The 17,393-nt window shown below is 39.6% G+C and overlaps 1 protein-coding gene, 1 long non-coding RNA gene and 1 pseudogene across 2 annotated transcripts in view; 1 reads left to right on the top strand and 2 right to left on the bottom strand.

Moving 5' to 3' along the window:
* Window positions 1-1,543: 1,543 nt before the first annotated feature.
* Window positions 1,544-3,919, bottom strand: LOC148346844 (general transcription factor II-I repeat domain-containing protein 2 pseudogene; annotated as a pseudogene).
* A 372-nt stretch (window positions 3,920-4,291) lies between these two features.
* mbtd1 (mbt domain containing 1) overlaps window positions 4,292-17,393 on the bottom strand; it is a 43,193-nt gene continuing 30,091 nt past the window's right edge. The window contains exons 16-17 of the mRNA XM_088323071.1: window positions 15,269-15,415; window positions 4,292-13,079 (exon numbers count right to left, since the gene is read on the bottom strand). Of these exons, the coding sequence (XP_088179197.1) occupies window positions 12,961-13,079; window positions 15,269-15,415 (266 nt within the window). The 3' untranslated portion in view covers window positions 4,292-12,960. The remainder of the gene's footprint in view (window positions 13,080-15,268; window positions 15,416-17,393) is intronic.
* On the top strand, window positions 12,045-16,180 carry LOC148346843 (uncharacterized). The gene is made up of 3 exons (XR_015847847.1): window positions 12,045-13,691; window positions 14,668-14,819; window positions 15,291-16,180. It is a non-coding gene; the product is annotated as an uncharacterized LOC148346843 (long non-coding RNA).

Raw genomic sequence — 17,393 nt, 5'->3', positions numbered from 1 at the left:
CCTTACTTGGTCCCAGATCAAATTTGATCTCAATTTGAAAAACTAAACATTGTATTTTACATTTTTCTTAAAAGGTATGTCAAAGTGTTTCCAAAAGTATCCATTTGGAGATGACCGGTTTGCAGCCCTAAAACCTTTGCAACTGTGTTTTTTACTTAGGGCAATTTTAGACATTGTGAAAAAGTTGTAAATTCTCTTTCCAGAAGTCACTGATTGTGCACACTTGTGCGTGTTAATCACACGCAAAAATGATTTATTTACGGCTCTGATTGGAATACACCTCGCAAAATTCCATAAAATGACGTTAACCAATGTGTCAATCAACATTGGAATGGGTCACTATTTGCTAAATATTTAAGAAGCTAAAGTTATGTGTTTTTTTAATACAGGCTGTAATAGGCAATTGCAGGCTAAATGTCATGGGGAAAAAGCCTGCAATTGGCCAAGAGTGGTGTCAATCAAAAGGTCAGAAATCGTTGTTCCAGTTTATTTGTAAACAGGAATTAAGGAGCTAAATGAATAACTAGGATCGTCAAGCAATGCAGGAATGCTTTGGGGCAGTTTTTTTTCATCTGTCGGCATTATCTTGTGTTTGAAGTAAATCGTCAATGTAACTGGAAAAGGTTTGTGAATAATTGTTTCATGAGTGGTATATTACAAGACTTGTTGGGGAGTTATACCGGCTTTATACTTTTCAGGTACCTTGTTTCAGACTGATGGTGATGTTTCTGTGATGAGTATATTTTGAAATGGACATCATGTCTTGAAGCCCAAGAGTTCAAATTTACCAATGATATATGGCATGACAGATTTCAGTGACTAGTGACATAATGCAGACACGTCTTTGTTTATGACCAGTCTGAGTGTCCACCAGCAGATCATGGAATTAATCCCTTCACCCTCGTTTTACAGGAGTTAATGGTACGGTCCTGGCGATGTGTTCTCATTGCGTCTACTTTGGAAAATGATCGCACAACCTTATAACGCTCGGGAAAGTCCGGAAGCACAAAGTTATTTGATGCAGGCTTCTGATTGTCTGCCGAGTATGCAAATTGGTCAACGAACCGAAATTCTGAAATTTCTAAACCTAACAAAGAGTTCGAAATCAGAATAAACCAAACGTTTGATTTGAAAAAAAACAAAAAACGTTTTTTTCCCCTTGAAAAAGTTGTCGGCCACCCGGGCGGAGAAGTTTTGTAAGTTGTACGTCTGAAGTAAAAGATGCATGCCCCGGGCATCTGGGCGGACATCATTTTAGACCAGGGGTGTCAAAGTCAAATGGACGGAGGGCCAAATAAAACATTTGGCTACAAGCCGAGGGCCGGACTGTCCAATCTTTACTGAAACCAAGATTTAACCTACTGAAAAAATAACAAATATATTACAATATGATTGGATAAATAAAGCAATATTTTCTTATGACTCTGTCAGTCATTTTTAATTTCAGCAGGCACAAAATACAAATGTACTTTATATAAAAAAAAACTCATAACATATCTCATAACAACTCATAACAACTTTCTATCATTCAATCATCTGAAATTATTTAAAAGAAATATTGCCTCGAAATACAATAAAATAAAGTGCAAAAATCTCTTGTTACTTAAAACCAATAGCAATCAACACACTGGACCTCATCTGTCCTGCTCAAATGTACATTGACTTTCCTTTATGTGCTTTCTCTGGGTTAGTGTGAAAAAAGGAATTACTGATTAACAAATAATAACAATCAAAAGTCATTTTCTCTGCTAAATAGGAGACAATTTTATCAAAAGACTGTTGTCGACATCAAGATCTATTTTCCATGAAAAGCCGAAAAACAAGAAACACTCCCAGGAACGGAGTCGGCAAACAAAAACAACATAGTCAACATAGACAATAAAGCTTTAAAATTCCCGAGGGGAACAACCAAAAACAAGACCTTCTTTATGTGCATATTTAACTTTTAAACTTGAACGGAGTAAAAACTTCAAATGTGTAATTGCACAGGAAACATTACTGTATTATTACTGTATTTACATACATTTATATACAGTACTGTATTACTACAACACTACATTACTTGTTTGAGGCTGACGCTGATACTTGGCAGTGCTTCATCTTTTGCACAAGTTCATCAATGTTCGGGGTCAGGCTCTGAGCTGAGGAAATCCTCAGAACTGAGTGAAGGTGTTCAGCAGTAAGCGACTTCTGTGTGATGTTTTGTTCAGTTTCATTAAGGAAAACAGTTGTTCACACAGGTATGTGCTGCCAAACATAGACAATGTTTGAGCAGCCTGGGTGCGCAGCTGGGGCATTGTGTCGGGGAGGAAGCGTGCAAACTCCGCAGCACCCACTGCTGCGTATTTTGCCTTCAGCGCATCATCGCATTGTAGCTCAATCAACTCCATTTGGAGGTTTGGCGGTGAGCTTTCCACATCAACGGCAAATGGATTGCTGAGCAGTGCAAACCTGCTTTTTTGTGCTTCAAAGTCAGCAAATCGGTGTCGAAAGTCAGCAGCGAGTATAATAATTTTATCAGCAAACTCTGCGCTCGGGAAAACACTGGTAGATAGCTCATCTTTCATGGTCTGACAGCTAGGAAAGTGACTGAAGTTTTCTTTCCGCATTTGTGCCTCCCACAGAGTCAGTTTGGCTTGAAATGCTTTCACTGTAGTGTACATTTCAGAGATGACACAAGCCCGACCCTGCAGCTGCAGGTTCATTGCGTTCAGGTGACTCGTAATGTCACACAGAAAAGCCATTTCACACAAAAACCTTTTGTCTCGGAGTTGTGTTGTGTCTTTTCCTTTGCTGTCCAAGAACAAACAAATCTCCTCACGAAGCTCGAAACCCCTGCGCAGCACCTTTCCCTGGCTTAGCCACCGGACCTCAGTGTGATAGGGCAAATCACCATGCTCCGTTTCTAACTCGCACAGAAATGACTTAAACTGGCGGTGATTTAACCCTTTGGCTCTGATAAAGTTAACTGCGCATGTGATGGTGCTCATTAGATCTTTCATTTTCAAGGCTTTACCACACAAGGACTCTTGGTGTATGATACAGTGATAAGCTGTCAGCTCAAGTGTGACGTTTTCCTTCTGCATCTTCTCCCGTATCTTTGCCACCAGTCCACTCCTGTGTCCACACATCGCAGGTGCTCCGTCTGTTGTCAGACTCACGAGTTTTTCCCAAGACAGCTCCATCTCTACACATCTTGAGACCTCTTCATACAAATCATGTCCAGTAGTTGTGCCGTGCATAGGACGTAGCGCTAACAACTCCTCTGTCACGTTGAGGCTGGAGTCCACTCCGCGGATGAAAACTGACAACTGGGCAATGTCAGAAATGTCTGTGCTCTCGTCCACAGCCAGGGAATATGCGATGAAATCTTCCCCCTTTGCAACAAGCTGCTTTTTAAGATTGTTAGACAACAGGTCTACGCGATCAGCAATGGTATTTCTGCTCAGGCTGATGTTTGAAAAAAGTTGTCTTTTGCCTGGGCAAAGTTCGTCACAGACTTTAAGCATACAGTTTTTGATGAAATCCCCCTCGGTAAATGGCCGGGCTGATTTGGCGATCTCCTCTGCTAAAATAAAATTGGCCTTGACAGCAGCCTCGCTTTGTGACTGGGCTTTTCTGAACAGACCCTGTCGAGATTTGAGACCTCGTTTAAATTCCTCGACCCTCTGTAGCCTTTGTTCTATGTCCAGAATCTTGGTTTTCTCCGTGTGTTTTGTTTCATGATGCCGTCTCATATTATACTCTTTCATCACCGCCACACTTTCTCCACATAGCAGACACACAGGTTTTCCAGCTACCTCCGTGAACATGTACTCCAACTCCCACCTTGTTTGAAAGCCCCGGTTTTCAGTGTCCACCTTCCGTTTAGCCATTGTTGATGGGTATCTGTGGGATAATTTTTGCTGTTATGCTAATGACTGCTGCTGATCGGCTGCTAAATAAATCAAACCGCCTCCCGCTGTGCTCCCGCTCGGCGCGTCCCCGTTGCATTGTGGGAAATGTAGTATTCATGCGTACTGCGGGCTGCTGGCTTGCAGCGGCCTGCGGGCCGGATCTAATAATATATTGATATCGTCACACGGGCCAGGTAAAACCCTCTCACATTAGGCCCGCGGGCCTTGACTCTGACATATGTGTTTTAGACACTGGCTTGATTGGGCCATGAAAAAAGGTGTATGAACCCTGTATTTAAACAATCTGATTTTTGTCTCGTGCTTCTCCCAGCACTGTCTCACAGGCCACTTGCCATGAGTTTGACACATGTGATTTGAAACGTGAACACACAGAATTTGTCATTAGGAGCTTTATTCATTGAAAAAGAAAACGTAAAAAAAAAATCACAACAAAGGAAACCATGCAAAACAGAGCATGATCATAAACCATCAATCAAAAATAATGTCAGTTTTTTTTTTTTTTTCACAATTGAAACTCAACACATCAGCGTCCATGAAAGAAAAAAAACTTAAAACTTTGCACCTCAACTCGTATAGTATATATATTTATATATATGCACATTAATTTTAATATTTGTATCCAAAATAGATTTTTTTTACATCAAAAAGATGTTTTAGAGACTGATCCCACCAACCATTTATTATTTAAATGGTATATAGCACCAAATACTGTGTTCCAGTGTAATAGCAACTAAGAAACCCGTGTTAGTACCCAAAAACATACTTTTCACTTAAAGAGCAGGAAACAACATGCAATCACCTCTACATAGTTCACCACATGAATGGAAGCCATAGTTTGCCTGCAGTGGCTCGTTGTCTGACTATAACTTCCTTCTGAACGCATTCGTCATTGGACTTGGCATCCGTTTACTACCGAAACACTTCCAAGCTACTAAATGTTTTTTTTCTTTACAAACATGCCGATGTGGTGGTCGTTTTCCCTTTGGCTGTAGCGAATCCTGCCGCCATTTGCTCAAAGCTGCGCCGACAATACCCGACTGAGGTAGTTAAGCGGACAGCTGAAATGCCACTGATGCATTGCGGTGTTTCCAATACCATATAGAAATAGTAGCGGGCTGCCAGGGTTTAATGAGTCCCTACCAAGGTCTCAAACTTGTGTTTTTTTTTTTTAATAGTTAGCCATTGAAGGGTTGTGGGGGCACACCCCCTGACACGCCCTAGACCAGGGTTCTCCAACGTGGCGCCCGCGGGCCTCAGAGGGACCTGTTCTGAAAATATCTGACCAGTGCTGGGTCATTGTGGTTTTGTTGTAAATTGATTTTTGTATTGGTTGTCTGAGTCTGTTTAACTCTTTTTTAACTATTAACCTGGTAATAACATAGTAACAACAAAGTAACCTGATAAGTTATTTTAGAATTACCGTATTTTCCGCACTATAGGGCGCACCGGGTTATAGGGCGCACCCCCCCAAAAAGTTTTTGGTCCTATATCTTCCATAGATAAGGCGAACCGGATTATAAGGCGCTACGATGGGAACGTCGACAAAACAGTCAGATGATTCAGTCCAACTGATTACCCCCTTAACATTCCCAAAACTTGCAAAGAAGCAAATACATGTCGTAGACACGTGCGGATGCGGTGTCCGTACGATGTCACTCGAATGCATCATTTCAAATATCATTCGGAAGGTTAAAGTCTTGGGATTCAAGAAATGCCAAACATTTCTTAGTTTCCATTTTCTTTTTCGCTCGCAACTTTACTGTGCATATGACAATAAACACTTGGAATGGAGTTTAATTCACTCAACTCATCACAGCAACATCAAGATCGTTCTAAAACAAGATACCGGGAAAATATAAAGCCGCATAGCTCACCTAAGTTCTCACGTTAAATAATGATACGCAATCATGGTCTTCTTACAACCGTGAGAGAAGTAAATCCAGGAGAGTAAATTATTTGCAAATACAGACTAATAAAACATGTTTCTTTATGGTGTACTTTAGCAAGCTTGCTAAGCTTGCTACGCCATTGCTAAACTCGGCCAATTGCAGGGTTTGTTTTTGCCATCTAGCCAATCCGAGGCTCCGAATAACTTCAGCCAATAGCGATCGATTTAACGGATGATTGACACATCTTTTTCGGCCAATTGCAGGGTTTGTTTTGGCCCTCTAGCCAATCCGAGGCTCTGAATAACTTCAGCCAATAGCGATCGATTCAACGGATGATTGACACATCTTTTTCGGCCAATTGCAGGGTTTGTTTCGGCCCTCTAGCCTATCCGAGGCTCCAAATAACTTTAGCCAATAGTGATCGATTCAAATGATGATTGACACATTGGTTAGCCAATGAAACGCCGGAATATAAATCCCAGCATACACCGCGGACTACTCCACGTTCGGGGGAAAATCGAGTCGGCGGCTGTTGCGTAAATTGCGAGACCTTGTGATTTAATGTTGATCCATAAATAAGACGCACTGTATTATAAGGCGCATGGTCAGCTTTTGAAAAAAAATTAAGACTTTTAGGTGCGCCTTATAGTGCGGAAAATACGGTACGTAGAGCGCTTGTCTTGGGATCAAGAGGTCGCAGATTCAATTCCCGGCTCCTCCGTGTTGTATGACACTGCAATCCCTAATGCTCCCGATAAACCTTGCATGGCTGACGATGCTATTAGTGTGTGTGTGTGAGAACGGGTAAGTGTGAAGCACATTGTAAAGCTTCATTGACTTGAAAAGCGCTATATAAATGCAGACCATTTGGAATTCAAATAAATTCCAGTTCATGGGCTTCATGAACAACAAAATCTAAGTATTGTTTATTATTTTCAAACAAATAATTAAGAGAGTAGTATGAGAATCTATTTGTGTATTAAACCAATTTATTCATCCATCTTTTCATTGATTTATTTCACAGAAACGATCTAAATTTTAATTTATGTGTCGTCTAAAGAGAATGAGCAAAAAATTTGCATTTTTAGCTAGGCATCTTCCTACTTTTTAAACTATTTAACAAGCTATCTAGCTAGCTTTTTCCTTCTTTTGGCGTGCCATCTAGCCAACATTTGACCCTTTTTTGCTAGTTATCAAGCTAAATAAATGCTGGCCTCCTTTCTAGCTAGCTATCTAACTTTCTATCTGGATATTTAGATGGTTTTTAACTCTTACTCTTTACTCTCCCTTTTAGTTTTTTACCAGTTCTCTTTCTAGCTGACAATCGACCTACTGTCATGATTACTGATGTGACTCAGCTGTGCCCGCTCATTTGGCGCCAACTTTAAAGCCAACGCAGGTTCTGATTGGCTCCCTGTCAGTATTTGAACCCTGTCCCGTCAGTTCCCTGTTGTCAGTCCATTTGCGGACCTCTTTTTCAAGGCAAGCCTTTTTTCTGACCATAACCACCTGCCTGTCCTGTTTTTGCTCCAGTTTGTCTCCGGCTACGACCCGTTTTTTATCCTGACCACGTCTGCTCTTCCGTCCCGGCATACGACCGGTTTCTGTCCCCGACCACGTTTTTGCTCTCCTGTCCCAGCTATCAACCTATTCTTCCGTCTTTGACACCACCATTGCTCACTACGGAAGATCCACATTCGTGTTCGGATCACAGAGTACAAAAGCGACTTGCTTCCTGCGCCTAGTGAACGCAGGATCATGGGTGCAGCCCTTCCTCTTTCCTTTAATAAAACTTGTGAAAAGCGTAACGCAAATTGGGTCCTGTTTCCGTTCTGGTCCTGACACCTACCTTTTTAGCTATTTAGCAAACAATCTAGCCATTTTTTTAGTTGCTATTTAAGAAATGCATATTAAACTGGGTGCCCTTTGCGCTAATGAGTAACAAAAAGTGGCTTGACGCTTGAAAAAGGTTGGAGAACCCTGCCCTAGACTGTCCACCTGCCCAAGTCTCACAAAATTGTCTGAGAAACACTGCATCGTTAGCCTTACAAGCGCCATCCGAAATTACACAAGTCCAAAACAATCAACAACAACAAAGAAGGTTCCGACGATAGCAAAGCTAAAAAAAATGTAGCAAACACTGAGAGGGGGAAGGACTAACACAGATTCAAGACTCAAACACTTGCAGAGTACACACATTGTTTATTTGCTAAAGGAGATTTGACGTCCCTATTGCTGCAAAGACGAACGCGACTACCAATGATGTCTGCCACCTATCACCACCATTACATTTTTTATTTTTATTTTATTTATTTATTTATTTTTTATTTTTTTTGCATCCTGCTGCCAAGAAGCCATGGTAAGAACAAGACATCCCTTTATGAAAGCACAACTGATGGAGATGTTAACACTGGCAACGACCACCACACTCCGACCGGCGCCACCTTCAAGTTCCTCTGGAATAAGCCATTCACCATTGTTGTAAAAATGCTGCTTAAAATTTGTTTGAGTTCAAAAGTTGACTTGTAAACGGTGTCTTACGATCTTTCCTGCGCAACTAACAAAATAAATCGGAACATACAGCGGTGCCTCTACTTACGAATGTCTCTGAATGCAAATGTTTTACGTTACCAACTACCTGAACTTGAAAATATTGCCACTAGTTAGAGGAAATTCAGGATACAAAGTCAAAAATATGCTACGCGCCAGGGGCATTACCGATGGGAGGACTATGCCCGCCTACACACACGCTATGCCCACCCAAAAAATAAAATAAAAATGGATATAGTGGTGAGGGTAGTCCGGAAAAAAAAACAATTAAAAAAAGATGAACTAAAGAAGAAAAATAATTAAATAAATAAAGCAAAAAAAAAAACAAACAAAAAAAAAAAAAAAACAGTTCAGGGTGTCCACTGCCCGAAAATGGCTGGGATGGGCTCCAGCACCCCCGCGACCCTACTGAGGATAAGCGGTGCAGATAATGAATCAATTATATTTTGACCTTTTTCGTTTAGCACCCCCAATTCATTGAACCTAAAATTGCCCATAATGGGCCGGGAGACCATGTCTAATATGCCACAAGAAATTGCCTATTCGTATCTTTGTATGAATTGTTGCTTTCTTTCAGTGATCATTCATATCAGTAGGTGGCAGCAGATTACATTTTTCCTTAATTGTATATACAGTTCTAATTATCTACACGAGAGGTAGGTTTTTTTAATGGAGCTGTTCAAGATTGGTCCGAAAAAAATAAAATATAAATTAAAGCAGGGGTCTCCAACATGATGCCCGTGGGTACCAGGAATGCCCCCCTAATTATAAATGAGGTGCCTGCAGGCCTGTTCTGCAAATAGCTCCCCAGTGCACAGTCATTCTAATTCGTTGATTGGGGCTATTTAATACTATTTTTTAATAATTAACCTGGTAATAACAGTAACAACATACTAATTACAATGATTTGTTGTTTTAGAAATTCAAATAAACTATTTCCAGTACATTGGCTTCAAAAATCTATTAAAGTACCGTATTTTCCGCACTATAAGGCGCACCTAAAAGCCTTTATTTTTTTCAAAAGCTGACCATGCGCCTTATAATACAGTGCGCCTTATTTATGGATCAATTTTAAAGTTACAAAGTTTTCCAACTAACTTGCAGCCGCCGACTAGATTTTCCCCCGAACGCCACGTAATACGCGGTGTATGCTGGGATTTATTTACAGGCGTTTCATTGGCTAACCAATGTGTCAATCATAATTTGAATCGATCACTATTGGCTAAAGTTATTCGGAGGTCAAGGGGCGGATCCTTTTTATCATTTACAGGCTGCCATTGGCTTAAACGGCAAACAAAGCCTGCAATTGGCCGAAAAAGATGTGTCAATCATCAGTTGAATCGATCACTATTGGCTAAAGTTATTCGGAGGTCAAGGGGCGGATCCTTTATATCATTTACAGGCTGCCATTGGCTTAAACGGCGAAACAAAGCCTGCAATTGGCCGAAAAAGATGAATGCGTATAGCATGTGGCTGACGGCATAGATAAAGCATTTTTTTCTATTCTGTATTTGTAAATATTGTATTCTCCTGAATTTACTACCCTCACGTATATAAGAGGACATTGCCTGCACATTATTATGAACACAACGACTTCGGTGAGCTATTCCGGGTTTTATATTGTCCCTGTATCTTGTTTCAGACTGAACTCGATGTTTCTGTGATAAGCGGTGCAGATAATGGATGGAATGGAGTGGAGTGTCTATTTTTAAATTCAACTCAATTCCAAGTGTTTATTGTCATATGCACAGTAAAGTTGCGAGCGAAAAAGAAAATAGATACTAAGGAATGGATATCATTTCTTGAATCCCAAGACTTTAACCTTCCGAATGATGGAACGATGCATTTGAGTGACATCTTACGGACACCGCATTTGCACGTGTTCTCGACACGTATTTGCGTCTTTGCAAGCTTTCGGAATGTTAAGGGGGTAATCAGTTGGACTGAACTATCTGACTGTTTTGTCCACGTTCCCATTGTAGCGCCTTATAATCCGGTGCGTCTTACGTATGTCAAAAATAGGACCAAAAACTATTTTTTCGGGGTGTGCCCTATAACCCGGTGCGCCTTATAGTGCGGAAAATACGGTAGTGATAATTATTTTTAAGCAATCAGAGAGTAGAATGAGAATCTATTAAACAAATGTAATTATTTGCCTTTTCTTGATGTATTTACAGAAAATACAACAAATTGCAATTTATGGGTTTTATAAAGCGAATGAGCTATAAAATGCGCAGTTTTTTTAGCTAGCTATTTGACTAACTTTTTTAGCTTTGTAACTAACTATCTTTCTACATTTTAAGCCATTTAGAAAGCTATCTAGCTAGCATTTTGCATGCTAACAAGCTAACATTGTACTTTTTTGTTAGTTATCAAGCTGGATTTTGGCCTCCTTTCTAGCGAACTATCTAGCTTTGGATCTGACTATATTTGCTCTGATTGCTAGCTATCTAGCTAGCTCGCTTTTAGTTTTTTTACTCGTTTACCTTTCAAGCTTACTACCAAACTACTTTTTAGCTATTTAGCAACTAGCCAAGTTGCTATTTTAGAAATTTTCAAGTGGTTGACCTTTGCGCTTATTAGTAATAAAAAGTAGCTTGACGCTAGAAAAACATTAGAGACCCCTCAATTAAAGTAAAACACAGTTTAGTTTGAGTGACTTCAATTATTATTTAAAAATAAATAGTTTTTATTTTTTTAAAAAGTTGTTAGAATGCAGTAAAAAGAAATGGTTCCACTGACAAATATAGTGAAACGAAAACTACAGCAAAATTATACCAAAAGGAATTACCGGTATTACCTCCTTAATAATACGACCACAAATAAGAAAAACTTTATACTGTCAATTCATACAACATCTAAATACAGCTTTAAACTTCTCCACAACAGTATCTCGGACCTGCCTGGCGTGTTCCTCATTCTTTATGATGCTCTCTGCGCTTTAAATTACAGTGCAGGTGCATTTATAGAGACTTGATTACACACAGGTGGATTCCCTTTATCATCGTTAGTCATTTAGATCAATATTGAATCATTCAGAGATCCTCACTGAACTGATGTTTAACTTTAAAAAAAGGTGTTCCTCGATCTTTTTCAATGAAATAAAAAAGTGTCTTGGCTCCATTACGTTGGGAAACTATGATTAAAATCAGGGGTCTCAAACTCACGGCCCCAAAGATGATGGTTTGAGGTCCCACGCATAAATATGAAAGTTAAAGGGACAGTGTGTATTATTTTCCCACTAATTGTCGCAGCATTGTCGTGCCGCCAAAAACAAGTGCTAAAAGCACGATGGAAGAAGACAAAATAAAAGAGGAATAAGAAATTAAATAGGAAAAAAAAAAAGAAAATAATTTCTCTGACTTCTGGACATGCTCCAACTGTAAGGGTTTAGACAAGACACGTGAAGTGTCTTCGGAGTCAGATTTCAGTTTAGTAAATGGTAAAACCTTACAGTAACTTATGCGGTATGTTGAACTCATAGTTCTTGAGTTTTTCTCCGCCCTCATGTAGGTTTGTTCAGGGCATGGTGTAATAATTGTCTGAAGTTTGCTATAAGCTGTGGTCTGTGCGGCCCTTGAGACTCCTTGTGATTAAGGGCTATACAAATTAACATGACTTGACTAAGAAAAAAAAAAGGAGAAAATTGAGGTTAAAAAAAAAGAGGGAAAAAAAGAAAAGAAATGAAAAAGAAAAATGCTTTAATTTCTTTTTTTCCTCCACTACTTTTTTTATTCTCATTTTCCGTTTCTGCATCGAATTCATGTTTCTTCTAGTCTATTTTTTTATTCCTTTTTAAAGAAAATAGTTTTCCCTTCTTGTTGTCCTTCTTTGAAAGGCTTGGTAAAATTGGTAGAAAAATTGTGCCTTTTGCTCACTTTGTGACTAATGTTGGTTGCACAATACATTACAGCGACATCTATTGGAGAAATATATGTTGCTGTCACTTTAAGAAAAGCGGAATGTTTTTATCACCCGGATTCTAGATTCAGCGGCCCCTGACTCGATTGAGTTTGAGACCCCAGGGCTAAAATAACAATTGGTAAGTAACTAAAACATATGCATCCATCAAACATTTACAGAATCTGTGATAAGGATTCTGTCATTCAGAGCAATTTTAGGCAGCATTTGCAGTACTCGACTCCAACAAACAGTCTTCAATCATGTTTTATCAACCTACCAATCAACAGAATCATTGAAGGTTTTATCACAAAAGCAAATGTAAAAACGACACTAAGACAAGGAAAAAAATTAGGTTTCTATGTTGTTGTAAGACAATTTTTTTTTTTCTCAAAAAGTTGCTGGTTTTTGTGCCAGCTTCTGTTCATAGGAATTTCTATGTTCGGTGGCTATGACACAGAGATGGGTGGGGTGTTCACAGACCAAAGAATAGAACCACCTTAGTCGAGTCCTAACATTTTATGCAGGCCTGGGACGGCTGAAGAGTACATGGGAATAAAGCCCGTTTTCAGGTTTATAAAAATAGATTTTTCGAATGTTAAAGAAGAGAACTGAGATCCCGAGTGGGGAAATGATTGCAGAGTATTCCTCCAGTATTTTACGTGGCGCATATAAAAGTGTACCCGGAGAAGGCCCCGCCCACCTCAAGGCTCTTGCTTGATGTAGTAGGTACCCGAGCCGTTGCTCTCCTGATCCGAGGCGCCCTGGGAAAAGTGGAACTCGTCCGGCTCCATCATCTCCTCCTTCATCTGGAAGAGCGAATCTACACAACGACAAGGCCGTGGTGAGACGGCACCACAAACCAATAACCTGAATAAAGATGATTTCGAACATAAGTAAAACAAAAACAGAACTCAAAAAAATTGTTAACGTAACATTTTCAAAAAGGAATAGGAAGAAGCATTTGCTTATTTAATCCTACCCCTTTGACTTCCTTAATAGTTAGATGTCCTGCGTATTAACATTAGCGCTGCAACAGCAAATTGATAAAAGCAATTAAAATCGATGCTTAAAAGTGTTGGCAACAAATTAGTTCATTGAATTGTCGTGTCATGTGTTTTATGCATCACTAAACACGTCGCAGATCCAATGATGTCACACGCAGCGCGAGTCAGCGAGCATAACAGAGTGAGTGCTAACCAAGGCGCTATTTTCAAATGCTACGGTCAATTCAATGCATGAAACATGAAGGACAGAGAGAAACTAGTTCAACCATCCGCATAGGTGTTGGACTACTCCACACTCAACAAAACAAATAAGTGCGTCACTTGGAATCTTTGCAAAAGTGTGATGGCACAGGAGCACCACGATGGTGCGGCAGTCATCAAAACCAAAACAGAGTCACCAATGAGTATGAAGGGAGCTCAGTACAAGGGTAAGTCACTACATTTTTTGTTTTAATTTGTTTTTTTGCGTTTCTAAGAGTGGAAACGTAACCTTTGCCTCTGGTAACTAGCTGAGGTTAGTGTTTGCTTTTTAGCTGATTAATGACAGCGCGCATGTGTGTGTAAGATACTTATTATTACAGCCAAATCATTTTATGCAGTGTTTAATTCTGCTTTATTCAAAAACACTCACCTTTCATACAATAGTGGTGAGATTAAGCATCAAGTTTGAATTTTCTGGGAAAATCCAATTGATTCAGTAAGGAAACGTAACGTTAGTCTCTGGCCGCTCGCTTGATGTGCTAGCGTTTGCTTGTTAGTGTGTGTGTGTAAAGTAGGCTTAAACGTATTTGCTCAAGATGTGTATTTCTAATCAGTTTGATGTTCCTTTTGGAGTCTCTTCGTCATCCTGTCTTTGTTTAAAGGTGTTGGTACTTTTCCAGGGGGGTGGTCTTTTGTCTTTGTCTCAACATACCAGTATTTTTCCATGTCTTGTGATTTTAATAAAACACAGAGGCAGACGGGGGGTGAGCGAGGGTGAGTGAGAGAGTATGGAAAGAGCGAGTTGCTTGTCCTCTTTGCTTCTCTTCCCGGCTGTGGCAGGTTAAAAAAACTTAAGTCTCTTGCCAGGTGGATTTTCTTCCGTTAACCAACTTTTATAGCTCTCTCACACGTCAGTGGTCTGCTACTTCGACCCCACAGTGTGAGATAATTCTTTCATTTAAATGAAGTGTATTAAGTGTATTTGAGTACAGCACAGAAAAGTCCAGTGCCAACCGCTATCCAACTAAAGGGAACAACAAATTATTTATAACAAACACACTCAGAAAATTTCAGCTGAACAATAAATCATCATAAACATGTGCCCACTACTACTACTACTTTTCTGACAAAGTCCGAGTGATTTTTAAGTCTTTGTAAACTTTGCAATAACGACACTCATGCTGTCTGTTCTTATCCCAATAGAAAAACAAAAAAAAAAGACAAGCTTAATGATGAGAAGACATCCTGCACGCCACAGCAAGCAGCTGTCATCAATGAGATCCTCCTTGACATGCTCACATTTTGCATTCTAATGCAAAGTTCTTAAAGAAGGAAGAGTGAGTTAGTGAGCAAAGGTGATGATACTTTTTCCCTGTTAATGTTGATAGATGTCACTGTGTTTTGAGATATTCAATAATTTCTCGTTCTAAAAGCTAATGTCCGTTATACAACAAAGATGTCTTTTTCTGCACTTCCTAAGACAAATGATATATTTACAGGTGGATAGCATACATCTGTATGCTACTCCCACTTGGCTGCCATAACAGAGTTGTGCATGACATGTTTTGTGTTCTTATTAAAAGTAATCTCTATGTGATTGTATCTCAATTTATTTAGATTTTGTTTAGTTTTCACCATCATCATCAAACATATTTATTCACCAAATTGTTTTAGTCATAAATATAGATGTGGATTGTAATTAATTTGCATAATATAATGGTTACAGCAATAAAATAACAATAACAACAACAATAACCATATAGTTCATAATAAAAATAAATACAAAATACCTGCCCACCCTTACCTGATTTGTGGCTCTGGTGCAGGTGTGATCGGAGCTGGGCAGGCCCTTCGGTGTGGTATGAGGGCGGGCTCTGCTCTTCGTCCCCCGAGAAGCTCCTCCTCCTGCCCACCTGGCTGAAGGGCCGCCTGCCCACCGGAATCTTCCGCTCTAAACAGCAGCGGCTCGTTACACACACGTTTAACACGGCAAAATAAAAGCATTTACATCACATGTTAGCAATACCAACTGAACAGCAGTGGAACTTTTTTACCAAAAAACTCTTGAGCTCTCTTTCTGTATAATCTAGAGTCATTGTCAGTTTGCCAGAGTTTCCTTTAATCCTTTAGGAACAATGACAAGTGAACGCAATGTGGTTAGCTTCCACGTCAACCACCATAACACAAAAAGATCTCATCTGTGTTGCAACCTGGCACTATTCTCCGCAGTATAACTCAGCTGGCTGAAAAATAATTAAGAATATACAAAATTTAAATAAACTCATTATCGACTTCTCTGCTTTTTAAATCACATGTCAAGTAACAAGAAGGAAAAACTGAAAAGAGGAGAAAGCAGAAAATAAGGTAAAAAGTGCAAAGGAATAAAGGAAGAAACAAATAAAGGTAAGAAAATATAAAAGAAAAAAACAGGGGAAAAAAATTAAACCACTCAAATGAGAAAAAATATTTTTTTTTTTGTTGAAGGTAAAAAAAAATGTGGGGGAAAAAATCCAGAGAAAAAAAAAGAGCAAAACCACAGTGAAATTTTTGATGTTTTAACTGGAATTTTGGACTCATGAGACTGTTGCTGTCAATACCTCAAAGTTGAGTCGGAGTGACACCTCGCTACTTCGAGCTTCAGGTTATCGCTAGTTCACTCCTTCGTGGATCTATCAACTCTCGAAATTGCTAACTTACACTGAAAGAAGCCATTCAAATTTCAATTTACTTTTATATAAGGACAATAAAACTGATTAAGTGCAATTATGTTTGTCATTATTTGTAGATTGATGATTGTTATTTTGTCACACTCATACTCTAAAGTCGGTAAGGGCGCCACCTCGAGGCAAATTGAACCCTTTGGTGGCTTTTAGAATTGTGCAATGTCTGAGGATATTCACTTTTCGTGGGTGGTTCTGGTCCCCAATACTTTCAAAAACCGAGGGATCTCTATACAATAATGGGACTTCATTTTAAGGTTTTGAGCTTTTCCTTGCCCTCATGCAGGTTTCAGAACCGGGGATGTTGTAATGTTGGCCTGTGTAGCCCTTTGAGACCTTCTGTGATTAAGGGCTTTTCAAAAAAATATAACTTGACTACCAACATAATACAGACAAGCAGGCTTGTTTTCCCAAATAGAGGTTGTCAGCCAAGATGACAAACAGTCATTGCGGTTGCCATAATCCGACATGATTCGTGGCTAAACGCCAGATAAGCCCCCATTTGGAGAGCATCAAAAATTATTGAAGGAAATGGAAATTGATGGAACGGAGGGATGACAGACGGTCACAGGGAGGGCCTAGTGGATGGAGGTGGGCTAAGGCATTAGCTCTCAAGCGTGGATTACGGACACGCACTCCTCAGCCATCTGCCATCTACACAACACTGACAAGTGGCAAATGCTGTTGCATACGTTGAAGTGCCAATAATCTGACTCTTTAATGGCCAAATTCAAGCACTTTTCAAGGACTTTCAAGTAAATTTTTCATATTCTCCAGTACCATTAAAAGGGGAAATCCAACGCCTATCAAAAGGACAAACGACCTAAACCTAAACTTTAAACCTCAACTTTGGCCCCAACCTTATTTTGGAACCCTAAAGTCCATTTAAAACCCTAACTTGAAGCTTAAACCCTAGCTCTACATCCAACCCTAGCTGTAACACGAGCCCTAACCCAGTTTTAAATGTAACCCTAGCTCTAAACCTATTTTGGAACCCTAAATTCAGTTTAGAACCTTAACATGGAGCTCAAACCCTAGTCCCCTAACCCCTACACGAAACTCCAGCTGTAAACCCTAGCCCCAACCTTATTTCAGAACCCTAAATTCAGTATACAGTAATACCCCAATGAGGAGCCTAAACCATAGTTTCCAATTCTAGCTCCAATCCTATTTTGGAAACACAAGTTGAAACCCTTTTTTTTGAAGCCC

The sequence above is a fragment of the Urocampus carinirostris genome, chromosome 19, assembly GCF_059441175.1.
Source record: "Urocampus carinirostris isolate Australia breed hairy pipefish chromosome 19, RoL_Ucar_1.0, whole genome shotgun sequence".
NCBI lineage: Eukaryota > Metazoa > Chordata > Actinopteri > Syngnathiformes > Syngnathidae > Urocampus > Urocampus carinirostris.
This window is presented reverse-complemented; position numbering and strand designations above follow the sequence as displayed.